The sequence below is a fragment of the Rhinoderma darwinii genome, chromosome 3 (genome assembly GCF_050947455.1).
Source record: "Rhinoderma darwinii isolate aRhiDar2 chromosome 3, aRhiDar2.hap1, whole genome shotgun sequence".
In the NCBI taxonomy this organism is placed as follows: Eukaryota; Metazoa; Chordata; class Amphibia; order Anura; family Rhinodermatidae; genus Rhinoderma; species Rhinoderma darwinii.
Window position 1 is genome coordinate 192,946,934 of NC_134689.1, and position 16,467 is coordinate 192,963,400.

Sequence of the window (16,467 nt, forward strand, 5' to 3'; positions counted from 1 at the left end):
TGTCTTTTTCCAGCCATTTACTCAGGAGGCATCTCAAGGCCACCAGTAAAATCGTGTGCACCAGCAGGGGAGGAGATCTCACCCCTCAAGCACCCTCTTCATCCGGCGGTCGCGCCTCATGGATCAGCAGCGCTTGAGGCGTCATTGGGAGTTTCGTTTTCCAATGATCAGAAATATATTTGTGTACCATCACCTAAAATCGTTTAGTATGAACACACCCCCATACTCCATGCCACAAATTCGTCAGGGGGGTGTTGCATTTGGGACAACACGTAATGCGGTCGGGGAAGGATTGTGAAGGCAAAATATTAAAGCCATATATAGCCGAATGCATCAATTTAAAATAGGTTTCCCTCCAGCTCTCGTTTATAACACTCTTCCGTACCGTCTCCCAACCCCCCAATATGATCTCACCTATACCTGGATCTTGAGTCCATCTTTCCCAGACTTTGAATCTAACCCTTGATTGCGGACGAACAAAACCATCCCCCAGTGCTCTATACAACCCTGAAATAGTCGCACGCACCGTCGTTGGACCTATGACCTCATCTAGAGTGTGAGAGGTGGCTTCCTTATTCAAATCCCTGAGCCTAGAGGTGCAAAATGATCGTGCCTGAAGAATTTGTAAAAAATTAACCCTACCCTCCAGGGGTCTAAGTTTAGCGGTGATTTCCGCCCGGGTTAACCATCTCCTTTCCTCTATATGCATAAGATCCCCTGCGGTATTAATGCCTACAGTCCCCCAAGAGGCAAATCTGTCTCCCTTGCCTACTCCCGGTAGAAATTCCGGGTGTCCGCCCAACGGCATATGTTTCGATAGCAGGTGAGGTAGGTCAAAGTGCTTACGTACTGCTTTCCAAGCTAGGACTGTATCTCTCAATACAATGGAGGTTTTGAGACGGCACGGAAGAGAAGCAACTCTACAATGTAGCAAAGCTTTCAGGTTCCAGGGTGAGGTGTACTCCCCCTCCAGATCTAAGTTGGAATAATGGCTCGTTTCGTGAAGCCAATCCACTACATGGCGAAAGAGACATGCCACGTTATAGCCCCTGATATTTGGGAAGTTCAAACCCACTTCTTGTTTGCCCATCATGAGCTTGGTGAGTGCAATGCGAGGCCTTTTTCCTGCCCATATAAATTTTGTGAATGAGGAAGTAAGTTTAGAGACATCCACATGTTTCAATAGGAGAGGGAGTGTTTGAAAGGGGTATAGCAATCTGGGGAAACTAACCATCTTAATCAGGTGGCACCTCCCCAGAAGGGATAACGGCAATTGGCACCATCGGTTGAGTTCCGCTTGCATTTTTTTAAATAACTGGGGATAATTTAGGCCGTACAGGGTGTCTGGCACCTTCCCTATCTTGATGCCCAGATAAGTAATGCAGTGTTCAACCGGGGATATCCCACATCCGAAGGATTGCCAAAAGGTCTTAGGCAATGGTTTGCCCAACTCCAGCAGTTCGCTTTTAGCTAGGTTGACTTTATATCCCGAGCATTGCCCAAATTCCTGTAAAAAATGAAAAACCGGCATTAAATGCTCTTGAGGATTTGACATAAAAAGTATAACGTCATCAGCAAACAGGGCTAACTTAACTGCCAGTGTCCCCACCTGAATACCTCTGAACATATCGGATTCCTCCAGGAATCTAGCCATAGGTTCCAGTGCTAGATTGAATAACAGTGCAGGGAGCTGGGCTCCTAGCATCATAGTTATGTACGATGCTAGGAGTCCCTGCCTCTCCGTGGAACTACTGTCCGCTACTGAAAACATGATTACAGTACGGGACAGTTGTCCTGCAGAGAGGCAGGGACTCCTAGCATCGTACATAACTATGATGCTAGGAGCCCGGCTCTCTGCACTGAGTTCGGTCCGGGACTTCCGGCCGAAATACGTCCGTCCATTACGGAAGTTAATGTGCTCGTGTGAACCCAGCCTAAGAGTGCCGGCCGGGTACCTGGCTGGGGATCGTGCCTGACTGTTTCTAGCACCGTCAACACCTTACGTAAATTAGTCACTGCTGCCCTGCCCTTTGCAAAGCCTACTTGGGATTTTCCCACCAGTGTGGGTAGATACGTAGCCAGACGATTGGACAAAACTTTTGTGAGTAATTTCTGGTCTTGGTCTATCAGTGATATAGGACGGTACGACCCTGGGTCAAGAGGATCCTTCCCCTTCTTGGGTAATACCTTTTTATATGAGCTATTTTGGCCTCTGCTGCGAGAGTACCAGTCCTTAGTAAAATATTATAGTATGCCACCAAGATAGGGCTAATTTCTTCTCTCAGGGACTTAAAAAACTCTCCTGTAAATCCATCTGGACCCGGGGCCTTTCCGTTGGATAAGGTCTTAATGGTGCTCTGGATTTCCTCTAAGGTAATCGCTGCGCTCAAGTAGTCGTGCTGCTCCTGAGTGAGCCCTGGCAGCTTTACCTTCTCCAAAAATTCCCTACCTTTTTGGGGGTCTATGGGTGTGTCTGAGTAAAGGGCTTGAAAGTATTTACTTAATATAGTGTTAATTTTTTTGGGGTCTGATGTAGGATTTCCGTTGGAGTCGTTAAGTGTTGAGATGTGTGACGGTGCAAACCTCCCCTTCGCTAGTCGCGCTAATAATTTGCCCGCTTTATTGCCAAAACGCATTAGATCGGCATCAAATTGGGACCGATAAATACTTTCTCTTTTATCTAACCACTGATCAAATTGCCGCTTAGCTTCCCTCCATTTCTCCCCCAAAGACGTTGAAGGAGAGTGTAGAAATGCTGTGTATGCCCACCGTAATCGGTCACTCGCTGCCTTGTACCCTTCGGTAGTCTTGCGTTTAAGATTAGACATAAATTGCATAATTTTTCCTCGTATTACCACTTTGGCTGTGCGCCAATACAGTGACGGGTCCGAACGATGTGATGCATTATCCCCATCAAATTCCGTCCACCACCCCTTTTAGCTTCTGTAGAAAGCCCTCATCCTTTGCCAGAAAGGAGGGGAACCTCCAAATAAAATCTGTTCCCCTAGCTACTGTGTCGACCAAAGTAATGGTAACCGGGGCATGGTCCGAAATAACGAGATCCTCAATCGCCGCTTCACGTAACCGTCGAGATAAGGCGTCATTAACTAGCAAATAATCAATACGCGACCATGACTGATGGACATGAGAAAAATGTGTGTGTTCCCGCGCATCAGGGTGTAGACTCCTCCAAGCATCTGTTAGGGCAGTGTGTCTTAAAAAGTCTGGCAAAATCTTATCCCTATTTCTCTGCGAACTAGTCCCTGCGCTCCTATCTTCCCTGGAGGACCTTACAGTGTTAAGGTCTCCCCCTAGAATTAAAAGCCTAGTACGATCCTGCTGGAGTTGGGCTTCCAAGTGACCAAAAAACCTGTGTTGACCGCATTTGGGCCATACACATTATGAATACTGATAGTTTCCCCTGCATGTTCCACCACTAGATGGATCCAACGGCCCTCCTCATCACGCTCCTGGGACACCAGCGTAAAAGCAAAATTTTTGTGTACCAAAATTATAACTCCCGCCTTACCATCCCTTGCCGGCGAGCCAAAAATAATAGGGCTACATCTGGGTTTAATCATTTCATGTGTCGCAAAAGTTTGGTGCGTTTCTGTGGGGACCTAAGCCCCTTAACGTTCCATGAGATTATTTTCATGTTATTGGGCAGTGCATAAGATGAGCTAAAATGTCTAAAAGTCATGATAGGTTCGGGGAGTCAGATCCATCTTTTCCCATAAGCCATGCGTAAACATTAAGAACATAGCCAAAACCCGGCTTAGAAACCAAAACTAAACTCCATATCAAGGCCATCAGGCCATTACCTAAAAAAAACGAAAAATCACCTGCAGGAAAGGGTCACTAGCCCCTTAATACCCATTGGCATAAGAGACTTCACTTTTTTCTGTTGTGCCAAAACACGTCCCTCCCTCCCCCCCAGACCTGCATATATATCACCTTCATGGAGTAAGCTGCACCTGCCTTTACCACCTCATTAACCCTTTGCCGCCGATACTCAAATTTATACAATCTTATACCATCGGTCTAACATCTTAGAGTCCGTTTGGACTATAACATAACGTGTCAAAATGAACCCTGCTCCACCGCTAGACTTCCCTGCCTCATTTTCCAGAATCCCCTACCGAACTTTCCCCAAGTATGCGATCTGTGGCAGATATAACTAATCCTTTGCGTAGGGGAGGCCTTGTATCATTCCCGGTTGAGCACGCCCACAAGGAGAGATCTCAGAGCATGCCCTAACTCACTCTCTAATCCCCTGCAGTGGAAATGCGGGAAAATATCAAAATGCATACATTTTAACATTGTAACATTATAACATTGTCAGCTGCTGACCGAAACAAGGTGCCTTATAAGACCGCCAAATGCAGCCATCAGAACTTTAAGATTATCTGCAGACGATCGGAACCTGCGATTGATCTACAGCGTCCACATGACCTTCATCACATCAGATAAAATGGTGCTGAGAAAACTTCGCCCGTCAATCAGGAGACGTAGATCGGGTGCGGTCCCGCGGTCGCCTCTGCGGCTTCGTAGAGTCCCCTCCATTTCCGGATCGACCTCCCCGGGATCTTCCTGGTGTGGGCATTAAAGCTTCTGCCCAGGTTCGCACCATGTCTAGTCGATTCCGTTTGACTTCTCTTGACTTGCGATGTGGACTGTGTGCTGGACTGCGATGCTCGTCGTGCTGGGGTCTGTGTCTGCAGAGTTCTGCAAGTGCGTTCTCCGCTTCCTTCGGTGTGGTGAAAATCTTGGTCCGCCCGTTTTCTTGAAACACCCGTAAGATGGCTGGGTACTGCAGGTTGAAACGTACTTTCGCTTGGAACAGCGCGGTACAGATCTTGCTGAAAGAACGCCTGCGTTTTGCGACCTCCGTAGAATAGTCCTCGAAAAGTAGCACTTTCATGCCCATTATTTCCAAAGGACGCGATCTGCTGCGGAATGCCTTCATAAGTGCCACCTTATCATTGTAATCCAACAGTTTAAAGATTACTTGTCTGGGACGAAGCGAACTGTTGTCATCCGCTGCTGGGAGATTTCTGGGGTCCGGCCCCACCCTGTGTGCCCTCTCCACCCGGCAGGGACGTGGAAGACCTAAAGCTGCTGGCAATGTCCTCTCACATAGTCGCTGTAAATCAGAAGGGATCACCGCTTCTTTCAGACCCACCAGTCGTAGGTTGCTCCTCCTGGAGCGGTTTTCCAGATCCTCCACCTTGTCCCCCAACTGCGTAGTAGCAGACAGCACCACTTTAAGTTTGGATTGTAGGCGCTCGTTTTCATCCTCCAGCAGCGTCATACGCTGTTCTAATTCATCAGTCCTGGAAGTGACTTGTGCCAGCTCCGCATGCATGCGGTTCAGGGAATCTTTCACCGTTTTTTCCAGTGCCTTTTGCAGGTCTGGCGCTATCTGCTTGGCCACTTCACGGGCCAGGGCTATATAATCGATAGGTGCAGGATGAGAAGAGGCTATGGGTTCTGCAGGGCTTGAAAGCTGGGACTGAGGCTGCTGCAGCATCCTGTGTGTATAGCAGGGGAGCAGTGGCGGGAAGCGCCGCCATCTTACCTCCCTTTTCCACGGCCGCGGCTGAGTTTTCCATGGCTGGCTTATGCGCACTTCTGAGGAGGTACCTGTCCATACAGGCACCACCGGGTATGTTCCTGTGTGCAGGGCTGGTGGCTTCACAGCTGATTGTCGCCGCCGGAGCGACTGTTGCGGGCAAGCAGGCTAGACGGGAGCGTCCTGCATCGCCAGCGCCGGAACCGGAAGTTCTACTCTGTGTGTTCAACAGCAGAGCACAAAGTGGAGGCAGAGCCCAGTGGCGCCCCCTACATGCTGGGAGGGTGCAGCGCCCTGTGCGCTCGCACACCCCTAAGGCCGGCCCTGGGCAACTCCTACGCTTTCGCTTTTTCCTTGCTCTATTTGATTTAATTTTTTTTATCTCTTCCATACCTTCTCATGGTTTTTATGTGACAGGCTATACAGCCAATGAATGGTTATTGTAAAAAGAATATACCAAGTTTGACTTGAATGATCTAGAAAAATATCCTGCAGATTTATTTGATTAGCTTCTAAGCAAGTATGTGAAATAGGAGTGAACGCTGTAATAAAAGAAAATAGGTGGGCAGATGAAATACTGTAAGATGTAGGCTATGTGTTCCTTCATATTCTTTTTAATAGATCTGGTTTACACCATACTTCACCCAAATGACGAATATTGGCAAGTTACCCTTCACCCCTCCGTATAGTAACTGCTCATAAAGTAATATGTTAATTTCAGAATTGTTATACAGATGTTACCTGCCCTGCTGATATGTGCATGATCTCTAGATTTCCTTTGTTACAATGGAGATTATTTGGAACGTACGCCTGAAACCAAGATCCGTATTCATGTTCCTTTTGTTTAATACTGTAAAAATATTTTGAAACTAAAAAATACTGTTAGGGCCCATTCACACGAGCATAAATCTAGTCCGTGTGCTGCTCATGGAAATCACGCAGAGCACATGGACCCAGTGATTTTATTGGGGCCGTTCACACGTGCGTGTGGTTTCACGCAGCAAGAGTCCGCTGTGTGAAACTCACTGCGTGTCCTATATAGGTGCGTTTTTCAAACACCTACGCACCCATTGAAGTCAATGGGTGCGTGAAAACCACACACAGCACACGGATGTACATCCATGTGCGGTGCCTGATTTGCGCATCAATTCCATTTAAAAAAAAAGTGTTTTGCGAGTGCATGAAAAAATGCCACTCGCAAAGCACTGTGATGCATAACGCAAAACACGGACCAGATTTACGCGCGTTTTTTCATGCACGTGAATCTGACACGCTCGTGTGAATGTAGCCTAAGATGTGATTTTATATTTAGGTGTTGAAGCTTCAATTTGACTGGAAATTAATAACTTTTGCACAGTACTGTACTTTTTGTCTGGTAGCTACCATTTTATTTTGAACATCCACTTGTCTAAAGAGCTGATATTTGACCATTTTTCATTTTATTTCTATTTTGCAGTACATCCATTCGGCTGGTATAATACACAGGGTAAGTATTTAAACATGTGAACTCTTGTACATTTGTCAGTTTTCTTTCAACAGTCAGATATTAGTTTAATAGAATTCTGTTTGGAAGAGATTAATCAAATTCTATATTTACTCTGTTGGTTCAGGTCTTACCAGGTCCTTATGCTTTCTTAGTTTACTATCCCTAATAGGGCATTTTTTGTCTCTGAATTTGTGTTACAGTAATAATACCTTAGTGGTTGGTAGTAAAACGTATCAAAAATAAATTGGACGTCCTTCCCTGTAACCAACTTTTTTTTTCTGTTCGCATTTTTCAAGTGTCGATGAGGCTCTATGCTGGAGGCTTTTAATTGTATGTTTATTTGCCATCTTGCTTTGGGATATATGACTGTTTATCCTGACCCCATGTGTTGCATTGGGGTTTTCAAGAAGACTTGAAATATTTTTATTTTTTTTACGCAAATGTGTACACAGTGATCGTATACAGCAATTTTGGTTCACATGAGATGCTAGGATTACGTACAGTATAGACTGACAAAGTCGGAGTTCATAGTATATATCACAGTGATTAATATACGAGCCCTTGTTTGGTGCTCTCTCAACATTCTTCACAGTTTGAGCCCCCAACAAGCCCTCCCTCTCCACCCACATTACTCAGATGCCTTCAATGTATCTATAAACTGTAGAGTTAGACCAGTTTGGTAACATATCTACTCCCCTCTGTAGCTCCCTAAGGGCATACGTAGTCGTTCCCACTTGGAAGAGAGAAAAAAAAACACATTTTCCCAGCACTGCATCAGAATAAATAAACAGCCGTTAAATCTCCCTGCTCTCAGCTACCAGTGGTAGCTGAGGGCTGGGGGCATCCCTGCTCGAGCGGGTGAGATCGATAGAAGTATCGATCTCACCCGTTTAACCCCTCAGATGAGGCGCTCAATAGCGTGCGCCGTATCAGAGTTGTTTTGGAGAGCGGGAGGGAGCTCCCACCGACACCCGGCGATAAGATCTCAGAGTGTCTGTGTCTTCTATGGCAGCCGGGGCCTGATAAAGGCCCCCAGGTCTGCCTGTAGTGAATGCCTGCTAGGTCATGCCATGGCCTATCAGTTGCCTGTCCATTTTAAACGGACAGACAGTAATAGACTGCAATACATAAGTATTGCAGTGTATTATAAAAGCGATCGGATGATCGCATATTAAAGTCCCCTAGTGGGACTAGTAAAAAATTAACTCACTTTTTCCCCTTACCAAATGCTTTACTATTAAAAAAAAAAAGTAAAAAAGTTACACATATTTAGTATCGCCGCGTCCTTAACGACCCCAACTATAAAGCGATTACATTATTTAACCCATACGGTGAACGCTATAAAAAAAATGGAAAAATTGCTGTTTTCTGTGAATCCTGCCTTTAAAAAAAACGTGATAAAAAGTGATCAAACAGTCGCATCTACTCCAAAATGTTGCAAGAAAAAGCCCTGATACAGCTGCATCAGCGGAACAATAAAAAAAGTTATGGCTCTTCAAATATGGAGACACAAAAGCAAATAATTTTGAAAAAAAAACACGTTTTTACTGTGTAAAAGTAGTAAAACATGCAAAATCTATACAAATTTGGTGTCGTTGTAATTGGAACTGCCCCACTGTATAAAGTTACGGTGTTATTTATACCACACGGTAAACGGCGTACATTTGACGCAAAAAAGTGACAACATTTCTGGGTTTTTTTCTATTCTCTTCCCCCCCCCCCCTTCCCAAAAAATAAAAAGTTAATAAATAAATTCTATGTACCCCAAAATGGAGCTATTAAAAAATACAACTTGTCCCGCAAAAAACAAGACCTTTTATACAGCGATGTCGCCGCAAATATAAAAAAGTTATAGCTCTTGGAATGCGACGATGGAAAAACATAAAAAATAGCTTAGTCATTAAGATTTAAAATAGGCTGGTCATAAAGGGTTAAAATCTTTCATCTGTAACAATACATCATGTATTTGAGGGAGAGTAGGTTGAAGCCAATGGTTTAAAGGCTATCTACACCTTTTTGAAATCATCTGTGTGTTTGCAACATTCTAAATACTTTTTATAAAAATTTTATTTCTACTTTTTGGAGATATAGCTGCTTTGTATCCTGTATATAGAGCAGCTGTATCGTGCGCTAAAACCTGAATACGTCAGGTCCATTGGCACTGACTGGTTCAGTGACAATGGGTCACGCAGCTCCCACCTGTTACCGATCACATCTAAGTTATGTACTTAGATGTGATCGGTAATCACTCGATCCTGCGTGTCAGACACGCAGGACCCGCTGACACTGAACCAGACCTGACGGATACAGGTTTCAGCGCTAGATACAGCTGCTCTGTATACAGGATACAAAGCGGCTGTATCTCAAAAAATAAAAATAATTTTTAATAAGTATTTGAAAGTTGCACCAAACACACGGATACAGATTTTTTTATAAAAACAAACAAAACAACTACTTCAAAGATGTACATAGCTAAACTCTGACTTTTAAAGGCTATCTGCTGTACGCCTACTAATATCAGGGGGAAGGAACCAAAGAAGGGGCCGCGTAAATTAAATAGCAATATCACTACCAAAATGATTGCATCCACGTAAGTCCACATGCAAGGGAACAAGTCGGCCTTGGGAAGATTGCATTTCGGTCAAGCAATCAGGGGAGACAGGCAACTTTTGACGTTTTGGTGTCCCTAATGAATTTTGTTGTGAAGCTTACGAATACACGAGGATAGGACCCAATCTTGGAAAAAATAGTTTAAGCAGTGGGTTCTAACATAATCTTAATAATACTTCTGTAAAATGAAGCACTAGACCCTCTAGACGAACTGTGATTAATGAAGCTATCAAACTGGCTGTGTCTCGTTTCTGAGACTTGTCTTTTAGTCTCCCTGTCAAAATGCTTTAACTTTGGAATATTGCAAATGCGTGTGTGACTGGAATCTAGCCTGGAGGGAGAGCCAATTGTGATCCTTATCGTGCCATGAGTTGTGTAGCTGAGATATACCCCTAAGATGCTTTGTACTAATCAATTATTTTGCCCCTGAGGAAAATTTGGGTTATACCAAAGTGGAAAGTATTTAGATATTTGGAAACCTAGTTTGAATCTACGGTGAATTTTCTTCCAGCTATTAATTTCATCTCTGCATACTAGAGATTGTTTGCTTGACTTTGGGGGGAAGTGCGGAGACCGGTCCCATGGGAGGGCCAAGCTAGACTCCAGTTCATAATAAGAATGAAATTTAGTCCTATGCAACCAATCCGAAACATGTCTTAACAAAATTTCCAATTTATTCCCTCTACGGTTTAGGAAATTCACACCCCCTTGAATTACTGAGTGTCAATTTAAAAAGAGAGATATGTGACCCTTTTCCATAACCAAATATTTGTGGTGAATACTGAATTTAGTTGAGCAATGCCTCTATGCTTTAATAGCCGTGTAATTGTTTGCAATCGATAGAGCATCTTCGAGAATCCTAGCATTTTTAGAAGATAGAATCCTCACAATAAGTATATAGGGAGATGTGCCCATCTTCTTTAATTCAGTTAGAATTTTCCAAAAAAGATGGGGGGGGGGGGGTTCTTTAGGGTATAAATTGACTCCAGCATTTTTCCCAATTTCCTAAATAAGTGATCTGCAATGGTACTGTTTGGAAATCTGAATGACCTGGGAATTCCACTGCAGAGTAGAACCTGTCACATTTTAATACATTTAACTTGACTCTGGAATATTGACTGATCCTTTCTTAAAGAGGCTCTGTCACCAGATTTTGCAGCCCCTATCTGCTATTGCAGCAGATCGGCGCTGCAATGTAGATTACAGTAACGTTTTTATTTTAAAAAAACGAGCATTTTTGGCCAAGTTATGACCATTTTCGTATTTATGCAAATGAGGCTTGCAAAAGTACAACTGGGCGTGTTGAAAAGTAAAAGTACAACTGGGCGTGTATTATGTGCGTACATCGGGGCGTGTTTACTTCTTTTACTAGCTGGGCGTTCTGATGAGAAGTATCATCCACTTCTCTTCAGAACGCCCAGCTTCTGCCAGTGCAGATCTGTGACGTCACTCACAGGTCCTGCATCGTGTCGGCACCAGAGGCTACAGATGATTCTGCAGCAGCATCAGCATTTGCAGGTAAGTAGCTACATCGACTTACCTGCAAACGCCGATGCTGCTGCAGAATCATCTGTAGCCTCTGGTGCCGACACGATGTAGGACCTGTGAGTGACGTCACAGATCTGCACTGCCAGAAGCTGGGCGTTCTGAAGAGAAGTGGATGATACTTCTATACACAACGCCCAGCTAGTAAAAGAAGTAAACACGCCCAGATGTAACACACATAATACACGCCCAGTTGTACTTTTACTTTTCAACACGCCCAGTTGTACTTTTGCAAGCCTCATTTGCATAAATACGAAAATGGTCATAACTTGGCCAAAAATGCTCGTTTTTTAAAAATAAAAACGTTACTGTAATCTACATTGCAGCGCCTATCTGCTGCAATAGCAGATAGGGGTTGCAAAATCTGGTGACAGAGCCTCTTTAAATATGAATCGTCCGAGCAAAGGCCCATTTAGGATTTTGTCCATAAATAACTTTTAGTTGGACCGCTGAGTTGCGCTCATGAATTCCCTGAATTTGTTTTTTATCAGTCTCCAGCAATTGGACAAGAGGCTCCAATGTGATTATTAATAAAGGGGATAGGGGGCACCCCTGTTTCGTACTTTTTGTTCATTAAAAAAGGAGGGGACAAAAGTATGAAATTAAATCTAGCATTGGTAGACTAATATAAATTTAGGAACGTTCTAACACTGCCAGTGATTTTCATGCGATCAAGCACCATGCCTAACCAGCTCCATCTGATCAGCGTCAATTGCAATAATCGCCGTTGACGCATGTTGCACTGGGGCTATAAGTTAAGCTTATCGAAGATCGGCAGAACTTTTCTGATGTTCGTTGTGGCTGAACGTCCTTTGATCAAGCCCACCTGTGCAGGGGCTTTACGTTCCAGGAGGACCACTGCTAGCCGATCTGCCGTCAATTTGGACATTAAATGTGGAAAGTAATATAATCAGGGAAATGCGATAATAGGATCGATCTCTTGTTTTAGCAACACCTTATTATGTAAATCCATCGGGTCTCTGAGCCTTACCCGACCATAGAGATTTGATAGTACCACATACTTCCTCAACTGATCTAGTGGGACACTAAGGGCCTCCTACGCATACAAGTGCAATGTGATCTAGAAATTCCTCCAGCTCGGCAGGTATGTGGGCTCCATCTGTATGCAATTTTTTTATAGAAAAAATAAGACCTCATTACTTTTTTTTTGGGGAGACCGTAATGCACCTATGGACTCCCTGAATTTTGAAATCTGGTTTATTCCTTTCAAGCCCATTGCTAAGCTGGCTAATATTTTCCCTGCCTTATTCAAATTTTGCTATGAGCCAGCCATTGTTTAAAGGTGTTTTGTCGCTGCTACGCACGTCTGCTTGTTCGTTATCGGTGCACTCTTCTGATAAGTGTGTTTTTATTTTTTATTCTAAATGGCCAAGGTATATTGTGAGTGGACTTTCTTGCACCACATGTGACATGAGATGACCCCTTTAAAACCGCCTTAGCTGACTCCCAGAATACAGAAGCGTTGGTAAGATGTTGCGAATTGTCCGTAGCATATTCCAGCCACATCCCTGCAGAAGGTTTTTGAATGCATCATCCTCACTTAAATAGGGAAAATGCACAAAGTCTGTGACCCTGGGTGTCTCCTCCAGCAGTTCTAAAGTATGGGGGAGTGGGCAGAAAGAAAAAGATCCCCATCTCCTTATGAGATACATTGGCTACCAAGGAAGAGCTCACTAATAAGGAGTCTATGCACGACCAAGAAGGAGCATGGGAGAAATTTGTGAATTCCCGCTCATCCAGATGATCTTGTCCCCAGGGATCCAGATCAGCCTGTTCCAGTAGGGAAGGCATTAACAAATCTCTTGGCATGGCACTTCTAGGTTAGGGGAGCTGCTCTTCCTCTCCTCTAAGGGGGTTCAATACCGTATTAAAATTGCCCTCTCTTATACCGAATTTGGTCTGCAATGAATTTGACTAGCTTCTTTAAAAAGGAAGCATTAGTCGTCAGGGCTTTTTATTGTACAGACTGAAGTCTCCGGCCAGGCTGGATAGGTGTAATTTGAGCCTTTTTATATCTGATGTTGTGAAAGAATTCACTTTTTTTACAGGATGTAGGAAAACCTATTGCAATCACAAAACAATGCTTATTTCCCCTTGCATCAAGACATATGTACTAGAAATAAAGAGACTTATACCACCATTAGTATAGTACAGAGGCATAGGCCACAAAAAAAGATTGTAAAGACTGACGACTACTGTAGTGGATGACCGGATTGGCATTTTGTGACAGACTTTGGGTTCAATCCTAATGTCCAGATATCCGGACTTTCCCAGAAGCAACGTACAGGGATAATGAAAATGGTAATTCAAATCCAAACCCCATGGTCCATGCATATTACTCACAAAATGCAGGCACATCCAGTTGAGGGGCTCAGAGGTGTGATTCTCCCCTCTTTGGAATAATGGGATCAAGACCACCTTCCAGCATCACTGGAAAGATTCTGGAGGTTTTATGTGGATGCTGCTCTTTCAGTGAAGAAACCCTACCAGTGTCTCCTACTGTCGTTGAAGATATTCTGGTGACTTTAGGAGTCTGTATACTATACACCGAAGGTCTCAAACATGCGGGCCGCATGTGGCCCTTGAGGCTGTCATCTGGGGCCTGCGGGGCACCATAGCTCCGTCTGGAGAAGAGGGAGCAGGCCAAAGGGGGGGTGCATCGGCGCTCCTTTATGACGTACCAGAGCGGAGCTTATACTAGCGTTCTGCCCGGGACTCCGGCTCTGGGCTTGCCCCTGACATCACTGTCCATATATGGACAGTGATGTCAGGAGCTTCCCCAGAGTTCCGGAGCAGAGCCTATACTAGTGCTCTGCTCTGGGACTCCGGTTCTGGGGTTGCCCCTGACATCACATTCTGGTCCAGGAGGATCCCCTGACGTCACGGTCTATGGACAGTGACATCAGGGGCTCCTACAGCAGAAGAATCCCCAGCCCAAGCGTCGGCAACGCTCTGGCTGGGAATTCCACTCCTAGAGGGAGTCCCAATGGAGGTGTGTGTGTGTCACTATCTATAGGGGGTGTGTGTCACTACCGAAGGCACTGTGGCATTATCTAGGGGGGTGTGGCATTATCTATGGGGGGTGCGGCAGTATCTACAGAGGGCACTCTGGCATTATCTAAAAAAAGTGCTGCCCAATCTTCATATTCTTGTCTGCCAACTAAGCTGGAATACTGGATTGTTAAAATAAGCTCATGAAGTATATTTGTAAACTTCCGGTAAGGTTAACCCCTTCCCTCTTTAGCCACTTTTGACCTTCCTGACAGAGCCTAATTTTTCAAATCTGACATGTCATTTTATGTGGTAATAACTCCGGAATGCTTTTACCTATCCAAGCGATTCTGAGATTGTTTTCTCGTGACACATTGCACTTTAAGTTACTGGCAAAATTTGCTCGATATGTTCAGTATTTAATTGTAGAACCGATAAAAACACAGGGACATATACAGAAACACCGAAAAAGGCCATACTTGCAAATGGACACAGCCAGGCCAGAAATGCTGATGAAAGGGCGAGCAGGTGCTTTAAATAATAATAGCCACTCCCACTAGTCTTGAGGGGAGTGGTGTGTGGTGCATGGGATGTGTAGAAAGAAATAATAAATGAATAGTGTGTGTGCAAGTGTAATACTATAAGTGAAATATAGGGGGCAGTAATAAATGAAGTGCCTCAATAGAAATAAATGGATAATGGGGTGCAAGTGAGTGAAACATGGAGGGATAGTGTGTATGTCATGAGGCACAACGTGTATAGCCAGGTAGAAGCCTATTTGTGACGCCTTGATAATTCATAGAGCGGGCTACCCTGCTTGCTATGCCAAACAACAACACACCATGCTCTCCCAGCATCAAAGACCCGGCTGTGTCCAAGAGAAGCGAATATACATAATAATGAAAAATACCTGGGGTATTGGTAATCATTTTGGCCAAAAGGACGCAAGCTCGCAATCCACGACAAGGATCCCCAGACTTGCGAGTCCCTAAATCCTAAACTGGAACAGAACGTTCCTGATGCACAAACAGAACCGATAAAAACACAGGGACATATACAGAAACACCGAAAAAGGCCATACTTGCAAATGGACACAGCCAGGCCAGAAATGCTGATGAAAGGGCGAGCAGGTGCTTTAAATAATAATAGCCACTCCCACTAGTCTTGAGGGGAGTGGTGTGTGGTGCATGGGATGTGTAGTAAGAAATAATAAATGAATAGTGTGTGTGCAAGTGTAATACTATAAGTGAAATATAGGGGGCAGTAATAAATGAAGTGCCTCAATAGAAATAAATGGATAATGGGGTGCAAGTGAGTGAAACATGGAGGGATAGTGTGTATGTCATGAGGCACAACGTGTATAGCCAGGTAGAAGCCTATTTGTGACGCCTTGATAATTCATAGAGCGGGCTACCCTGCTTGCTATGCCAAACAACAACACACCATGCTCTCCCAGCATCAAAGACCCGGCTGTGTCCAAGAGAAGCGAATATACATAATAATGAAAAATACCTGGGGTATTGGTAATCATTTTGGCCAAAAGGACGCAAGCTCGCAATCCACGACAAGGATCCCCAGACTTGCGAGTCCCTAAATCTTAAACTGGAACAGAACGTTCCTGATGCACAAACAGAACCGATAAAAACACAGGGACATATACAGAAACACCGAAAAAGGCCATACTTGCAAATGGACACAGCCAGGCCAGAAATGCTGATGAAAGGGCGAGCAGGTGCTTTAAATAATAATAGCCACTCCCACTAGTCTTGAGGGGAATGGTGTGTGGTGCATGGGATGTGTAGTAAGAAATAATAAATGAATAGTGTGTGTGCAAGTGTAATACTATAAGTGAAATATAGGGGGCAGTAATAAATGAAGTGCCTCAATAGAAATAAATGGATAATGGGGTGCAAGTGAGTGAAACATGGAGGGATAGTGTGTATGTCATGAGGCACAACGTGTATAGCCAGGTAGAAGCCTATTTGTGACGCCTTGATAATTCATAGAGCGGGCTACCCTGCTTGCTATGCCAAACAACAACACACCATGCTCTCCCAGCATCAAAGACCCGGCTGTGTCCAAGAGAAGCGAATATACATAATAATGAAAAATACCTGGGGTATTGGTAATCATTTTGGCCAAAAGGACGCAAGCTCGCAATCCACGACAAGGATCCCCAGACTTGCGAGTCCCTAAATCCTAAACTGGAACAGAACGTTCCTGATGCACAAACAGAACCGAT

At 44.3% G+C, this 16,467-nt stretch overlaps 1 protein-coding gene across 3 annotated transcripts in view; it reads left to right on the top strand.

The window, feature by feature from the left end:
• Nucleotides 1–16,467, top strand: part of MAPK12 (mitogen-activated protein kinase 12) — a 164,239-nt gene that overhangs the window by 106,963 nt on the left and 40,809 nt on the right. For all 3 annotated transcript variants that reach the window (XM_075857189.1, XM_075857188.1, XM_075857190.1), the window contains exon 5: nucleotides 7,029–7,058. In XM_075857189.1, coding sequence (XP_075713304.1) covers nucleotides 7,029–7,058 — 30 coding nt within the window. The remainder of the gene's footprint in view (nucleotides 1–7,028; nucleotides 7,059–16,467) is intronic.